This window comes from Theropithecus gelada, chromosome 5, assembly GCF_003255815.1.
Source record: "Theropithecus gelada isolate Dixy chromosome 5, Tgel_1.0, whole genome shotgun sequence".
In the NCBI taxonomy this organism is placed as follows: Eukaryota; Metazoa; Chordata; class Mammalia; order Primates; family Cercopithecidae; genus Theropithecus; species Theropithecus gelada.
Genome location: NC_037672.1, coordinates 147,863,344 through 147,881,356, shown reverse-complemented (window position 1 = coordinate 147,881,356; position 18,013 = coordinate 147,863,344). Strand labels below are relative to the sequence as shown.

Below are 18,013 nucleotides of genomic sequence, written 5' to 3'. Positions count from 1 at the left end.
TTGAAATATTGTGTATACAGTGCGTGTAAGATTGAACACTTGTCTTTCTAGAGGCATAAAAGAGGTCATTCTGTAGGAGACTGACCTTTATGTTTCTTACAAACAAATGGAAAAACTCTTGGGAATAAGAATTTTATACTTTGACAGCATTGAGGTCCTTTAAATACTAACTGTGTATGTGTATTTTTTAAAAGATGGACCGCGACCTAGTAAAAAAGAAATACTTTCTCTACGAGCATTCTTGTTGATGTTCATTAAGCAATTAGTGATGAAGGTGAGTTCACATTCCTTATTCTGTAGCATACTGTGTATTGTGGCTTATAATTTCACATGAAATACAATCTTGTTTTATTTATTCTTTGCTTGGTTACTATGGTTACACATTGGAAAATACTTTGAAAGATATTTCCATGTTTGTTTTGGTTCTTTTTTGGAGCCTATATGGATATAAATTGTTGCAGAATTAGGGATTGGTAGTTGTATTTTATGTTATATAAATTTCTTTAGTAGCTCAAGTGTGTTCATTCATTCCGCAAATATTTACTATGTTTCTGTTAGTATTTGGCACTATACTCCTGAAGGAGGTTTCATTTTTAGCAGGCTCCTTGTACCTGACATTCAGATTTTGAGAAATAGTATTTCTGTATAAATGTACCAGGTAGGTGTATGAGCCTTTAGAAGTGGTCATATTTAGTCCCTTTTCATTGTATTACAGGTAAAGTAAAATTTACCATTCTAAAAAAGGCATTTTGGTTTTATAAGATAGCAATATATAAATGTAGTTGTTACCAATATTTTGTCAGTATTTTCCTATATGATTTTATAATGCTTTATTAGTTGTCACATAAGATTATGGTAAGTGAACCTAACTTTTAGTATACCTTTCAGATTCATATACCTTATTTCCATTTATTTAAAAAAAGTATCCTTTGACTTGTCTTCGTTTTGTTGCTCGTTCCCAATGGGTACTGTTTTTATTTTCCAATTTCTTTTCTTCTTGTGTGGTTTTTTTTTGAAGATTGCAGCTTTTTTAGTGATTAATATACTCATAGAACAGGTTGAAAATTTTCATAATGAGCTCATATTTAAAAGTGCAGTGTTTTTTTTTTTTTTTCCCCCAGTGAAATTACTATTTAATTTTTAGGTACTTGACATTTTAACTTGATAATTTCAGAAACTGTTCATTTTATTCTCCACATTTAATTTAAGTCAAAAAGATGTCCTCTGTATTTAGAGGCGTATTAGGTGTGGATATTACTTTTTAATTTATCATTACTTATTATTTTTGCTGACTTCAGGATTCCGTAGCTTTAGTAAGTGGGCTATCATATTATACAAGGTGTTGAAAACAGGAAGCTGATGTTAAATCTCTTTTGACCTCTACGTGGTCTGGAGCATTGATGTCTTTAGTGCCTCCCCAAATTTTTGTTTTACATTTAGATTCTCTGTTACATTATATTTTTATATTTATAGTAGCTGACCAACTTGACAAATCTATGTATATAATTTCTCTTTAAACATTTTTTTACAAGTAAACATAAGATACCTGCATTATGTTTTTGAAGGATTCTGGAGTAAAGGAAGATGAATTACAGGCCATTCTTAATTACCTACTGACTATGCATGAGGTAATATTTGAATTTTATATTTTGAAATTTTAATTTTTGAAGCTACATTAGACTTTTTTAAAAGTAAAAATTTAAAGAAATCTTCAATAATTATGTAACTGTAAAGGGGAATAAATGTGTCTACTTAGGAACTAAGCCCTAGCAATCTTTATTTAAATATCCTTTATTACCACAAGATGAATCTTGAGAATCATCATGAAAAGCTTTAAAAAGTACTAACATTGGATTTCATTGAATTAATAATAAAGTATACCAAAGCATACTTTCAGTGTATTTCCAGAAACCGGTGTAACAAATGAAAAAATAGATTATGAAAATGACTAAAAATGATTAGGTTTTAAAAATTCGTAACACAATCTTCCCACTGACTTTACATGTTCAAATATTAAACAACTCATTTATAATGGGATTTAAAATTATGTGTTTGAAAAGAAGGCTGAAAATTAAATAGGTTGAAATATCTGTTTTTCTTTTTATTTTTTAGTACCAGGAAAACGCAATATATGTCAGTTGCAATCTAACTAAATCATCTCTTTTTAGTTAGATTTTTACCTATAATTAGTAAAACTTAGGAATTGATGGAATATATCATAGCATTTTAAATGATAATTTGTACTCCTATATTATAATTAATATCTTGTGAATTAATAAATATATTTTAGTATGGAGTAGTGCCTTCTTTAATTTTTAAATAAGGGATAATGATTGGATCTCTTTGTTAATTCAAGTATAAAAGAATGGCTTAAATTTTGTGAGTAGTATTTGACTCAAAATCATTAATGATTATATTTTTTCCTCTTGAATAGGCAATTCTATTAATTTTTAGATTTTTCTGACCAAATATAATATTTTAAGAATTTTCAGGTGAATTTCATGTGATCTATATATGTGATTTTGTTTTTATTAACCCTAAAGGACTGAATAAAGTACTTTATATGAGGTAAACTGGAAGTCACAGTGATTCCTTATTGTTAGGAAAATTTCAGGTCCTGTAAATAACACTTTCAAAGATTCAGTGTCCTAGCTCTAGATCATCTGTTTAACTTACTGAAAATTAGGTATATAAGTAGCTTCCATAGCAAAAATTCCAAAGCAGTGAAGGAAAACCAGAGTTAGGGCAACCAAGTAAACTAAATTCTGTTAGCTATTTGCCTTTTCCTTTTTGGGTCAGTATTGTCCAAGTTGGCTCTAATGATATGCATACATATTGGTGTATGCAACAAAGGTAGTGAAGGATTTTTATGAAGATTTTTTTGGGATCTAGAACTCATGTATGTTCCTGTGCTGTTATTCTGTAAACATTATCAAATACTACCACATATTAGTGGTATGTTGATGAAGTAAACATTTATTGTTTATCTTCATAGTGACAATAGGACTGTATATAAAAACGATCCGGTTATCATTTCCTACAAAGTGTTCTTTTAGAACTAGTTTCTGGAGAGGCACAGTGAATAAAATATTTCAGGTCAGATAAGTTTAAGAAATGATACATAATATCTTGCCCCTACCACTACCACCAGATTTGCAACATTTATTAGCATTTTAGAAGCTCTAATATATTTTTCTGTAATAAAGAATAATCCTTCCCCACAATTTTTAAGCCTTCCTTAAAAAACAATAATGTTGGATATACTGTTTCTATAGGTTATGTTTTACAAAATCTTGATTCAGTATAACATAAAAGGCATTTTATTTCTTTGATTAAGAAATTGTTTTGGGCCGGGCGCCGTGGCTTGAGCGTGTAATCCCAGCACTTTGGGAGGCCGAGACGGGCGGATCACGAGGTCAGGAGATCGAGACCATCCTGGCTAACACGGTGAAACCCCGTCTCTACTAAAAAAATACAAAAAACTAGCTGGGCGAGGTGGCGGGCGCCTGTAGTCCCAGCTACTCAGGAGGCTGAGGCAGGAGAATGGCAGGAACCTGGGAGGCGGAGCTTGCAGTGAGCTGAGATCTGGCCACTACACTCCAGCCTGGGTGACAGAGCGAGACTCTGTCTCACAAAATAAAAAAATTAAAAATTAAAAAAAAAAGAAATTGTTTTGAAGCCGGGTGTGGTGGCTCATGCCTGTAATCCCAGGACTTTGGGAGGCCGAGTTGGGAGGATTATGAGGTCAGGAGATTGAGACCATCCTGGCTAACATGTTGAAACCCCGTCTCTACTAAAAATACAAAAAATTAGCCAGGCGTGGTAGCAGGCACCTGTAGTCCCCGCTACTCCGGAGGCTGAGGCAGGAGAATGGCGTGAACCCAGGAGGTGACAGAGCGAGAGACTCTGTCTCAAAAAACAACAACAACCAAAAAAAACCAAAGAAATTGTTTTGAGGTCAGGCACAGTGGCTCAACCTGTAATCCTAGCACTTTGGGAGGCTGAGGTGGGCAGATCACTTAAGGCCAAGAGTTCGAGACCAGCCTGGTCAACATGGTGAAACCTTGTCTCTACCAAAAATACAAAGATTAGCCAGATGTGGTGGTGCACACCTGTAGTCTCAGCTACTAGGGAGGCTGAGGCACAAAAATTGCTTGAACCTGGGAGGCAGAGGTTACAGTGAGCTGAGATCACACCACTGAGCTCCAACCTGAGTGAGAGAGTGAGACTCTGTCCCTCTGCACAGAAAAAGAAGTTGTTTTGCTATTTTAGGTGTATTTGGAGTTACAGAGGTGAATGTGTACATTTAAATAACATAATTTGTTAAAAATAACTATCACAGATATGTCTACTTATATTTCTGATGTTGAAATTTCTATTTCAGAAGTATTTAGTATTCAACTAAGTTGTTTTTTTCCTCATTAAAAAAAATTTCTAAAATGATTATAGGATGACAATCTAATGGATGTCCTACAGCTGCTTGTTGCATTAATGTCAGAACACCCTAACTCTATGATTCCTGCTTTTGACCAAAGGAACGGGTTACGGTAAGAGTTAATATATCAAGAGTTTTTGATATATTTTATATAAGGGATTAGTTTGGAAATATTTGAAAGCTTGTTAAATATGAAAAGTATTATTGAAACTTACATATGAAATGAGTTTATAGCTTGAAATGAGTTAAGATTTAAGACCCATTTATTATCATGCATTTTTTTCAATGAATCTTTAATTATAGAGGCTGTGTTACTATTTGTTACTATTTAATTTGTGAAGACAGATAAATGATTCCAGTATTTTGTATGGTGAATGCTATTATAGAGCTACTGTATTGTTGCCTTCTTTAGCAGAATTATCTTTAGGTTGTAGAATAGTATTAAATAGTGTTCAGTTGTAATCCAAGACAAGCTCTCTATCTGTCCTTTAAAATATCACTTCCACCACCTCCCACTTCAGACTCAGCGTTGTATTAGTTTGCTTAGGCTGCCATAATCAAATACCATGATTGGATGGCTTACACAACAAATATTTGTTTCTCACAGTTCTGAAGGTGGGAAGTCCAAGATCAAGATGCCAGTGGGGTTGGTATTTGGTAAAGACTCTCCTCTTGGGTTGCCTACATCCTCTTCCTTGCTGTGCTCTCACGTAGCAGAGAGAGAAAGAGAGCATGAGTGAGCTCTCTGGTGTCTCTTCTTACAACAACATTACTCCTACTGGATTAGGGACCCACTCTTATGACTGCATTTAACCCTAATTATTTCCTTAGAGACTCTGTCTCCAAATACTAATGGTAGGGTTTCAACATAAGAATTTTGGGTATATGCAATTATTTGGTCCATAACGGTGATCAACAACAAAAACAGAATACTTATATTTTACACATAAGGAAGTTTAAAATCTTTTGTTTAATGAAAAAGTGTCTGGGCGACAAAAGTTTAGCAACTACTTTGCTTAATCATCAGCTACAGAAACTAATTTAATTATCGAGTTATAATAAATTCACACAGGGATTTTTGTTTGTTTGTTTGTTTTTGAGACAGTTCTCACTGTGTCACCCAGATTGGAGTGCAGTGGTACGATCACAGGTCACTGCAGCCTTGACCTCCTGGGCTCAAGGGGTCCTCCTTCCTCAGTCTCCTGAGTAGCTGGGATTACAGGCATGTACCACCATGCCCAGCTTATTTTTAAAATTTTTTTGTAGAGACAAGGTGGACAAAGTCTCACCGTGTTGCCTAGGCTGGTCTTGAACTCCTAGGCTCAAACGCACATTGATCTTCTGTTACAGATTCTTTATTTGGTATCTTTTAATGCTCATTCTCTACAAGATAAAAAGTAACTTTATTCATTATATTTAAGGGGTTTATTTTCAGCGTTCTCCAGGAAAACAGAACCAATAGTGTGTGCGCATGCACACACACACACACACACACATGCATGAGAGAGATTTATTTTAAACAATTGTTTTACACAATTGTGGAGGCTGGCAAATCCAAAATCTGTAGGATAGGCAGGCTGACTGGAGACCCAGGGAGGGGTTGATGTTGCAGTTCAAGTCCAAAGGCAGTCTGCTGACTGAATTTTCTCTTTGTCCAAGGCAGTCAGGCTTTTTTCTGTTAGGCTTTCAACTGGATAAGGTCCACATACAAAAAATCTGCTTATTTAAATGTTAATCTCATCCAAAAAAATACCTTCAAAGAAACATCTAGAAAAACATTTGACCAAATATCTTGATACCATGGCCTAGCCCAGTTGACACATAAAGTTAAGCATTGTAAGATGTAAATTTACAGTTTGTCATTTATTTATAGTTTTGCTATCAAACAGAGTACTCTTTATTTTCCCTTACCACTGTCTAATAATTATTACTTTGAACAAGCTTGCTGTGTACAAGTATTTGTATGGACATATGTTTTCATTTTTCTTGAGTATATGCCATACTTAGGAATGTAATGGATAGGTTGTATGATACCCATATTAACACAAAACAAACGAGGCTTATAAATACTTGTTTCTTTTGTACACATTTCCTATCCAATAACTGAATTTCAGAAAAAGATTTAAGGGTTTGTGTAAAGACCTGGCAGATTTTTTTCTTTTTGGTGCCAGAGTATCTAATTTTATAACCTTATTTTCTTAGTATTGGTGTGGATGTGCTTTAGTGTATTTTGTGATTTAGTGTATAGGATTTTACTACTTTTTATTTAAAAAATAATTTCAAGATAGGATCATAGACATTTAAAAACTAGTAAGAAGAATTATTCTGTTGAAAATCTGGACAAGGAAAGTCTATAATTTATACTTGTGGTCTTCGTGTGTGAATTTTTGGTACATAGCCTTATCTCAGTTTCACTAGGTGTGAATAACTTCATTGTCCTTGTAACTAACTCATCTTAGCATTCACATTTTGTACTTTTTTAAATTCCTTAACTTTGCTGCCCTTACTGCCATTCTTTGTAATTTATCCATTCCTATTTTAAAAACTTAGACCTTTTTATCACTGGAATGTTTCCACATCATAAATTTAAAATTCCAATCTTACTCTTTAATCAAAATCATCTATCTCTTGTTTTTCTAATATTGCCCTTTCCAATGCTCTTCAGCCTCATAGTTACCTTCTGTCCTGTGATCTTGCTTTTTTTTTTATCCTAGTGTGTCATACTACATCTGCCATTGTTTACTTTCTTCTTGGCTTGGTTATTTGCTGGAAGTGGTTTCTAACAAAAACTTCCATCTGCCGTTGTCCTGTTAGATTTGCTTTTGAGAATTCTGATCCTAGATTAGTCTAGGTAGGCACACTCTAAGCTAAACCGTGGCTGGTGGGGAAAAGTCATGCAGTGTTGTATGTTGAAACTATTATAAATTCATGATCTACACTTCTATCATTGTTAGACTTTTCTTTTATTTATTCCTTCAGATACAATTCTAAATTTTTACAACTCTTCCTGTTAGCAGTGACAGCCTTGTCTACTTAATTAGAGCTGTTAGGAGGGAATTATTTCAACTTCCATCTTTTTTCCCCAAAGGTGTATTTTAGAGCACGTTCTTGTTTGCTTACTTCTAGTACGGTAGTAGTAGATAAGGTCTTCTTCCTGTTTATGGCTGCTCTTCCATTGTTGCTCTTGATCATATTTATTTTTATTTTTTCTATTTTATTTTTATTGCTTTCTTTGGCTGACTCTTCTATAATGGTTTGTCTTTATAAATAACATTTTGTTGTGGCACTGTCACTCTCATTCTATGGTTACTTTCCTGCTATAACCACAGCTATTCTCATTCTTTTAAATATTGCCTATGGTTACTTTCCTGCTATAACAACAGAGTCAAAGAGTTGTAACAGAGATGATATGGCCCATAAATTCTAAAACAGTGGTCCCCAGCCTTTTTGGCACCAGGGACTGGTTTTGTGGAAGATAGTTTTTCCACAAACTGGGGTGGGGGGTGGTTTCAGGATGATTCCAGTTTATTACATTTATCATTTGATTCTCATAGGGAACATGCAACCCTAGATACCTTGTATGCACAGTTTACAATAGGATTCTACTCCTATGAGAATCTAATGCCACAGCTGATATGATAGGAGGCGGAGCTCACGCAGTAATGCTTGCTGGCCTGGTGCTCACCGCTTGCTGTGTGGCCTGGTTCCTAACAGTCCACAGACCGGTACAGGTCTGTTGCCTGGGGACTGGGGACCCCTGTTCTAGAATATTTACTATTTGATCCTTTACATAGCAGTTTTTTAACTCCTGTGCTAAATTATTCCAAATTTTTTTTTTTTTCCTTTAATGGTTTAAATCTCCTTTCCTTCTTATGTTTAATTTCAGGGTTAGGTAAAACTATAGCAAAATGCATGTTTTTTTTTTTTCATGCAATACAGATGTAAACAAAATGCATCTTTTTAGCTATATGGGAGTTTGTGATAGATCTGTTTTTTTTAGTTTTGAAAGTATAATTTATTACCTTAACATTTACTTGAAACCATTTATTACTTCAAAATATTTGACTTGATGTAGATTTCACTAAGTTTTGTCAGTATCATTTTTTAGTAGCTTTATTGTGGCATAATTGACATACAGTGAACTGCACATAGAAAGTTTTGACATATATCTAAATCTGTGAAACCATCACAGCAAACAAGATAATGACAAATTTGTCATTACCAAAATTTCTTATGCCTCTTTGTAATCCCTCCCTTATACTGATCCCTAGGCTAGCACTGATCTGTTTGTTGTCACTGTAGATTAATTTGGATTTTCTAGAATTTTATATAAATGGAATTATGCAGTATGTGTTCTTATTTGTCTGACTTCCCTCAGGATAAATTATTTTCAGATTCACCCATATTGCTTTATTTCCTTGTATTGTTGGATATTATTTCATTATATGCATATATCACAATATTTAGCCATTCACTATTGATGGACATTTGTTTCCAGTTTTTGGCACTTGAACACAAGCTTGCTGTGAATATTCATGTACAAGTATTTGTATGGACATGTGCTTTTTTATTTATCTTGAGTATGTACTTAGGAATGTGGTGGCTGGGTCATATTGTAGGTGTATATTTAATTTTTTAAGTAACAGTCAAACTGTTTTTCAAAGTGATTGTAGTATTATGTATTCCCACCAGCAGTGTATAAGAATTCTGTTTGACCCATAATCTCACCAAGTTTTGGTTTGGTCAGTCTTAAAGTTCAGCCATTCTAATAGGTGTGTGGTAGTATCTAATTCTGGTTTTAATTTGCATCTCCCTCATGATGAATTATGTCCAAGTCATCATCTCATGTGCTTATTTGCCAGCTGTATATGTTTCTTTGATGAAAAGTTCAAGTCTCTTAGTTATTTTTTAAATTGCTTTTTGTGTCCTATTTAATAATATTAAATCTTTTTTTTTTTTTTTTTTTTTTTTTGAGATGGAGTCTCACTCTGTCGCCCAGGCTGGAGTGCAGTGGCCGGATCTCAGCTCACTGCAAGCTCCGCCTCCTGGGTTTATGCCATTCTCCTGCCTCAGCCTCCCGAGTAGCTGGGACTACAGGCGCCCGCCACCTCGCCTGGCTAATTTTTTGTATTTTTTTTAGTAGAGACGGGGTTTCACCGTGTTAGCCAGGATGGTCTCCATCTCCTGACCTCGTGATCCGCCCGTCTTGGCCTCCCAAAGTGCTGGGATTACAAGCTTGAGCCACTGCGCCTCGCCAATAATATTAAATCTTAGTAGAGTTCTTTATATATTCTGGATACAAGTACTTTATCTGATACGTGCATTGCAAATATTTTCTCCCAGTCTGTGGCTTGTCTTTTAGTACTGTTGTAGGGTCTTTCAAAGAGTAGTAATTCTTAATTTTAATTAAGCCCAATTTTCTCTTACGGTTGATCATATTGGTGTCATATCTAAGAAGTTTTCACACAACCCTAGTTCATAGATATTTTCTCCTAGAAGTTTTATAGTTTTGAGTTTCACATATATATACATATATAAATTATTGTTATTATTATTTTATTATTTTTATTTGAGATGGAGTCTTACTCTGTTGCCCAGGCTGGAGTGCGATGGCACAATCTTGGCTCACTGCAACCTCCACCTCCTGGGTTCAAGCAATTCTTGTGCTGCAGCCTCCTTAGTAGCTAGAATTACAGGTGTGTGCTACCACGCCTGGCTAATTTTTGTATTTTTAGTAGAGCTGGGGTTTCACCATGTTGGCCAGGCTGGTCTTGAACTCCTGAGCTAAAGTGATCTGCCTATCTCGGCCTCCCAAAGTGCTGGGATTACAGGCGTGAGCCACCACGCCTGGCTAGGTTTTACATTTTAATGAATGAACCATTTTGAGTTAATTTTTGTATATGACGAGAGGCATGGATCAAGGTTCTTTCTTTTTCTTTCTTTTTTTTTTTTAAAACGTATGAATGTTCAATTCTTCCAGCACCATGTGTTGAAAAGATTATCTTTTCTTTATCGGATTACCTTTGTACCTTAGTTAAAGATTAATCAGCCATATATATGTGGGTCTATTTTCTGTTGACTTATTTGTTTATCTTGATGCCAAACTCACACTATCTTGATTACTATAGTTTTAAGGTGAGATAATAGGAGTCCTCCAACTTTGTCCTTTTTTTTCCACAGTTGTTTTTGTTATTTGTATTATCATATGAATTTTAGAATTGGCTTTTCAGTTTCTACCGGAAAGCCTGCTGGGATTTTCATTGGGACTATGCTGAATCTGTAGTTTAGTTGGGGGAGAAATAACATCTTAATAATATTGATTCTGGAGCATGAATGTAGTGTCTCTCTATTTAAATCTTCTTTAATTTTTTTGAGTAGTGTTTAGTAGTTTTCAGTGTACTCATTTTACATGTCTTTTGACAGATTTATCCTTGAGTATTTAATATTTTCTGATGGTATTGTAAATGATATTTTTTAATATAAAATTTTTCATTCATCGCTACCATTTGTAAATTGATTTTATATTTGATCTTGTTTGCTTCAATCTTGCTAAAGTTCAGTAGCTTTATTTGTACATTCATTCATTATGATTTAATTTTTCTTTTTTTTTGAAATGATCTCTTGCTCTGTCACCCACGCTGGAGTGTAGTGGCTCCATCTGGGCTCACTGCTACTCCGCCTCTTAGGTTCAAGCAATTCTCCTGCCTCAGCTTCTCCAGTAGCTGGGATTACAGGCACCCACCACCATGCCCGGCTAATTTTTGTAGTTTTAGTAGAGACGGGGTTTCACCATGTTGGCCAGGTTGCTTTTGAACTCCTGACCTCAAGTGATTCATTATGATTTTCTGTGTAGACATTTTGTCTGCAAATCAGTTTTATTTCTTTTCTTCTGACCTGGTTGTTTTAAATTTCTTTTTCAGGCCTGACTGCAATGGCTAGAAACCCCAGTACAATATTGAATAGATAAGTGGTGAAATGGACAACGTTACCTTGTTCCCGACTTTAGGGGAACAGTGGTCAGTCTCTTACCATTATTTATGATATTACTTGTAGGTTAAAACAATTTTTTTTTTCTTCTTCAATACCCGGACTGAATTTTTAGGTTTTTTTGCAGATGTCCTTTGTAAGATTGAGGAAATTTCCTTCTCTCAGGATGCTGGATTTTTTTTTCCCTTTAAATCGGGAATGAATGTTGGATTTTTGTCAAGTGCTTTGTTTGCTTCTAGTGAGATATCATACTTTTACTGTTTTTTAGTTGTTAACATGGTATATTTCATTGACTGGCTTTTAAATATTAAACCACTTCCTGGAATAAAATTATTTAGTAATTACATGTTACTGTTTTTATATATTGTTGAATTCAATTTGCTAAAGAATTTAAAAGAATTTTGTATCTGTGATCATGAGGACTATTGGTGTGTAGTTTTCTGTTCTTGTAATTGTCTTTATCTGGTTTTCATCTCAGAGTAAACAATGGTCTCACAGAATGATCTCTATTCTTCAGTTTTCTGGAAAAGTTTATATAGAATTGTTATTATTTATTTTTTCAATGTTTACTAGAATTTACCAGTGAAGTTATCTAGGTGTGATTTTTTTTGTGTGCCTGGGGATGTTATTAGGTGTAAATTCAATTTCCTTAACAGATACAAGTTTATTTAGGTGATCCATTTCTTCTTCAATGAGCTTTAATAAAGTATATTTAATGTATCTTGCAAGGAATTGTCTGTTTCATCTAAACTGGAAAATTTATTGATACAAAGTTGTTTCCTTATTTTCATTTAAATATCTGTAGAACCTGTAGTGATGTTCCCTCTTTCATTTCTCATATTGAAAATTTCTTTCTTTTTATCCTAGTCATTAGCCTGGCTGTAGGTTCATCAAATATATTGATTGTTGCTGTTTTGAGATCTTTCTTCTTTTTGAATATAGGCATTTAGCGATATACATTTTTTTCTACATACTTTTATTCTCATCTTATTTTTATTCTATTCAGAATACTTTTTATTTTCCTTTCTGATTTTTTGTTTGCGTGTGTTATTTAGAAGTATGTTGCAGAGGCTGGGCACGGTGGCTCAAGCCTGTAATCCCAGCACTTTGGGAGGCCGAGACGGGTGGATCACGAGGTCAGGAGATCAAGATCATCCTGGCTAACACGGTGAAACCCCGTCTCTACTAAAATAATACAAAAAACTAGCCGGGTGTGGTGGCGTGCGCCTGTAGTCCCAGCTACTCGGGAGGCTGAGGCAGGAGAATGGCATAAACCCGGGAGGCGGAGCTTGCAGTGAGCTGAAATCCCGCGACTGCACTCCAGCCTGGGCGACAGAGCGAGACTGCGTCTCAAAAAAAAAAAAAAAAATATATACATATATATATTATTAATCTTCTATATATATATATATATAGAAGTATGTTGCAGAGATCTTTTTGTTTTGATTTTTAGTTTAATTCTGTTGTGGCCAGCAAGCATTCTTTGTATGTCATGAATCCTTCTACATTTATTAAGCCTTGTTTTATGGTGCAGAATGTAGTCTATCTGGGTAAAGGTTTCATGTGCATTGGAAAAGTATGTGTTTTCTGACATTGTTGGATGGAGTGTTCTATAAATGTCAATTAGGTTGGTTGATAATGCTCTTCAGATCTTCTATACCATTACTAATGTATTGTTTACTTGTTCTGTCACCTACTGAAATACAGTTATTGAAATGTCAGTAGTATTATGGCTTTTTCTATTTTTCTTTCTTTGTATTTCTATCATTTTGTGCTTCATGAATTTTAAAACTGTTATTACATACATTCATATTTATGATTATTATGTCTTCTTGGTGAATCAATGCTTTCATAATTATGTAATTTTCTTTTTTATCCCTAGAAATATTTCTTGATCTGGAATTTACCTGTTTGATATTTAATCCAGCTTTCTTTTGCTTTGTGTTTGTATGGTATATATATATTTTTCCATCTTTTTACTTGGTAACATATCTATGTTTTTGTATTTAATTGAATTTCTTACTGATACAGGGTGGTGGTTAGTTTTATGTGTCAACCGGACTGGGTCATGATGCTCAGATATATGGTCAAACATTATTTTTGATGTTTCTATGAAAGTTTTTTTTTTTGTTTCTTTTTTGTTTTTTGAGAAGGAGTCGTGCTCTGTCCCCCAGGCTAGAGTGCAGTGGCATGATCTCAGCTCACTGCAAGCTCCTCCTCCTGGGTTCACGCCATTCTCCTGTCTCAGCCTTCCGTTAGCTGGGACTACAGGTGCTCGCCAACACGCCCGGCTAATTTTTTGTATTTTTAGTAGAGACGGGGTTTCACCATGTTAGCCAGGATCGTCTTGATCTACTGACCTTGTGATCCGCCTGTCTTGGTCCCGCAAAGTGCTGGGATTACAGGCGTGAGCCACCGCGCCCGGCCCCTGAGCCACCGCGCCCGGCCGGTTCTTCACTTTGGGTCTCCAAAGAAATAAGTATTAGATCCTCTGATAGAGTCAGGCAACTACTTAAGCATCTGTTTTGTTTGTTTCAGTCTTGTTTTTCTTTTTTTCAGGTTGTAGTTTGTACATAGAAACTTGATACGTATGGTAAACTTGATCTTCGAATTTATGGACTTTTTCTTTGTGTTTTAAATTTTGATATTTAACCCATCTTATGCATATTTTTTTTCCAGGTAGTATGCATTTCAAGTCTAAAATTTCCATATGGTTCATTTTTGTGCTTTTCATTATTGGATGAGAACTCTATTTTCTTTAATATTTTAAATTGACAATAATTGTACATATGTGCAATATTGTGATATATTAATACATGCATATAATGTATAATATTCAAATCAGGGTAGTTAACACCTCTATCACCTCAAACATTTATTATTTCTTTTTGGAGAACTCTTTCAATTCATTTAGACTTTGTTAACCTTTATTTTCTAAAGCATAATTATAGTATCTCCTTTAAAGTCATTGTGTGATAAGTCCAATGTTTTGTTCATCTCATTGACATCTGTTGTTTGTGTTTTCCTGTGAGAAACAATCACATTTTCATGGCTCTTTGTATGTTGCATATTAATGTGTCCTGAACATTGTGGGTCCTGGTTACATTAGAACATAACTCTGGGCCCTGTTATAATCCTCTAACAGATATTTTGTTGCTGTTTAGCAAACACACAACCTGGTAAGGGTCGGGCTGCAAGTTCCACCTCTTCTCTGTGCATGGTGGTTCTAGTGTCCCTTCATTTTTCAAACCTCTCTTACCCTGCTTTGGGTTTTCTTTCATTTTTTTCTTCTTTCCCCTTCGATGCAGGGAGACAGACTAGTTTGCCTTGTATTTTCCTCACATGCATATGCTTCATTCAGGAATTAGGCTGATAATTGGATGGTAATTAAATTTAGAAAGGTGGCTATTCTGGCTTGGGTTTGTCCCACACCCATGCATCTCTGGGATGAGTTTACGGTTATCGCAGGTTTTTACACAGATTTAGAGAACCCTTTTCTCTTACTCTCTGCTATTTAGGACTCTTCCCCACACTTCTCCTCTCTGGGACCTAATTTCTAGATTTCTCTAACTGGAAGCATAGTTTTTCTTAGAGATTTTGCCACCTGAGCTTCTGACATCCAGCCCTGAAACAGGGGCAGATTCAGAAGAGAGAAGAAGAGAGAAAGGAAACAATGATTCTTGTATCCATATGAGTTATTCTCCAAGTTTTAACTACCCTTCACAATGCACCTGCTTTTGTTTAGTCTTCAGAGTACTTGGGAAGTTGATTTTTGTGTTTTTTTCCCTAAAATTTTATTAATATTTGGGACAGAGAGGCTTTATTGGGCTGACTTCGTTTGGTTGGATCAAAATTCCCCTGTTGATTTTAGTTTTTTTCTTAAAGGTTATCTGTTATTAGTGGTTTTACAGTATATTCTTTCATCTTGGTGGGCTTTATTTATTATTTCTTATAAGACATGTCTGCTAGCAATGAATTTTCTCAGTCTTTATTCATCTTGAAATACTTTTATTTGCTTCCATTTTTAGAGGATACTTATCCTGGATATAAAAATTTAAATTATAGTTTTCTTTCTGTTAGCACTTGACTGTCATCTCACTGACTTGTGGGCTCCATTGTTTCTGATGAGATGACAGCAATGAATTGCGTTGTTGTTTCTCTGTATGTCATCAGTCATTTTTCTCTTGATGCTTTTAAGGTTTTTTTCATTGTCTTTGGATTTCAGCAGTTTAACTGTGGTTTGTTTAGTTGTGATTCACTTTTTTTTTTTTTTTGAGACTGAGTCTCACTCTGTTGCCTAGGATGGAGTTCAGTGGCATGGTCTTGGCTCACTATAGCCTCCGTCTCCCAGGTTCAGGCGATTCTCCTGCCTCAGCCTCCCAGGTAGCTGGGACTACAGGCGTGTACCACTGTGCTCAGCTAATTTTTGTATTTTTAGTATAGATGGGGTTTCACTGTGTGGGTCAGACTTGTCTCGAATGCCTGACCTCAAATGATCCGCCCACCTTGGCCTCCCAAAGTGCCGGGATTACAGGCATGAGCCACTGTGCCCGGCCTAGTTGTGACTCACTTTGTTACTTTCACTTCGGTGGTTTATTGAGTTTGAATCTGTAAGTAAATATTTCTTCATTAAATTTTGGAAGATTTTATTCCTATTTCTTCAGATGTTTCTTTTCCGTGCCTTTTTTTTTTCTTTGGTACTCTTGTTACACCTATGTTAGGACAGTGTATTGTCCTACAGTGTCTAAAGGTTGAATAATTTGTTTTCCTATTTTTTCTCTACTTTTTAGACTGTATAATTTATATTGATTTATCTTTGAATTCACAGATTCTTCATTTGCCATCTGAGTCTCCTATTGAATGCCTATAGTGAATTCCTTGATTTTTAAATTATACTTTTTAATCTCTAGAATTTCCATTTGGTCTTTTTATAGTTTATTGAGAACTCATTGTTAATCTGTTTCATTCAATTATTTGAGCATACTATTTTTTCATTTATTGAATATAATTCAATTATTTGAGCATACTATTTTTTCATTCAATTATTTGAGCATACTATTTTTTCATTTATTGAATATTATTTATTACAAGTCCTTAAAACTATTTGCTGAATCTAACATTTAGACCGTACAAGTTATTTTTGATTATTGCTCTTTTACTGATTATGGGTTATACTCTTTTTTGTTTTTTTTGCATATGTAGTAATTTTTGTGGAAAACTGGGCAACTCTGGACTTTTTTTGTTTTTCTGTGGTTGTTGGTTTTTGTTTTAAGTAATTTGCCTCATTTAATTTGCAGATTGTGTTTTCTCCATGGTATACAGCTCTGACTTTTCTCTGTCCAGTATTTTTACTTTTTCCTTTTTTCTTTCCATAGCGCTCTTAGGGTTTTCCATGTTTCTATATATCTTAGAGTTCAATCAATGATTTAGCTACAGTTTCTGATAAAATTCTTTCAGCCTTTCGGTTCACTGTGTTGATCTGTGTATTTTTAGGGATTGCATTCAAAGTTGTGGCTACTTAGTCTCTTTTGCCTTTCCTTTTTCAGTTAGTGACCCAGGTGTCTCCTGGATATAGGTACTTTCTCAATCAGCTAGGTCTGTGTGGAGTACTTATCTCAGTCTTTCTATGGTTCTCTCTTTTTAAATATCTGCCTACTAAATATCTAACGCGTCTGCTGTTCACCCTGAATTGTAACTGCATCTCTGATCTAGCAAAGCTGCTGGTTTCTCCCATTGATTTGTAACCAAGTCTGCCACTTTTAGCTGGAGAATTGCAGTTTTCATTTCTTACCCTGAATAGGTTTGCCCTGTCTGAAAGCAACAGTGCTACTTTTTACTGCCAACCCCAAAAGGTAAAACTACAGTTCTTACCAACTAAACTGGAGTGGTAATGACAGGAGTAGTCTCATCAACAAGGCCACTGACTCCTGATATTCTTACCTGGATTTCTAGCAATTTCTCAAGAATAAATACTTGTCAGTGAAAATTTTTTTTGTTTTTATTCCTGTCTTTTTTTATGGAGGGAAAATGCTGACTTCCATGTTGGCATCATTATTCCCCCATTTTGCTTTTATAGTATATTTTAATTTTCGCTACTTTCTCAGTCTTTTATTTGTTACTGTGAAGAATTAAAAAATTTCTAATTTGGATTAATATACAGAAATGTGAAGATTTAGTTCCATTTAAATTCAGTTCAGTTACTTAAAAAAAACTGGGTAGAAATATTTATTAAATGTTTATATTAGTTATGTAGTTTAAAAATAATTTTTGAATGGTGGATAGTTCCCTTCAATCTAATTGGAGTTCTTTGAAGGTATTCTTTGGGTCCAAAAATTCAGTATTTACATTTTTTAAATTATGGATTTTTGGTTTTGATGATTTAAAAAGAGATGGTAGAAGGTCGGGGAGAGAGAGAAAATTCAAACTGGACATTGATACAAAATTTGAGTACCTGTTTATGATTACTTTGGTACTTAGTATATAGTACCATAATTTTTTTGTTTTTTGAGATAGCGTCTCACTTTGTCGCCCAGGCTGGATTGCAGTGGTGCAATCCCGGCTCACGTCAACCTCCACCTCCCAGGTTCAAGT

At 34.7% G+C, this 18,013-nt stretch overlaps 1 protein-coding gene across 2 annotated transcripts in view; it reads left to right on the top strand.

The window, feature by feature from the left end:
* The window catches only part of LRBA (LPS responsive beige-like anchor protein), a 756,763-nt gene that overhangs the window by 110,969 nt on the left and 627,781 nt on the right, over positions 1 to 18,013 (top strand). For both annotated transcript variants that reach the window (XM_025385122.1, XM_025385123.1), the window contains 3 exons: positions 195 to 274; positions 1,566 to 1,628; positions 4,450 to 4,547. In XM_025385122.1, coding sequence (XP_025240907.1) covers positions 195 to 274; positions 1,566 to 1,628; positions 4,450 to 4,547 — 241 coding nt within the window. The remainder of the gene's footprint in view (positions 1 to 194; positions 275 to 1,565; positions 1,629 to 4,449; positions 4,548 to 18,013) is intronic.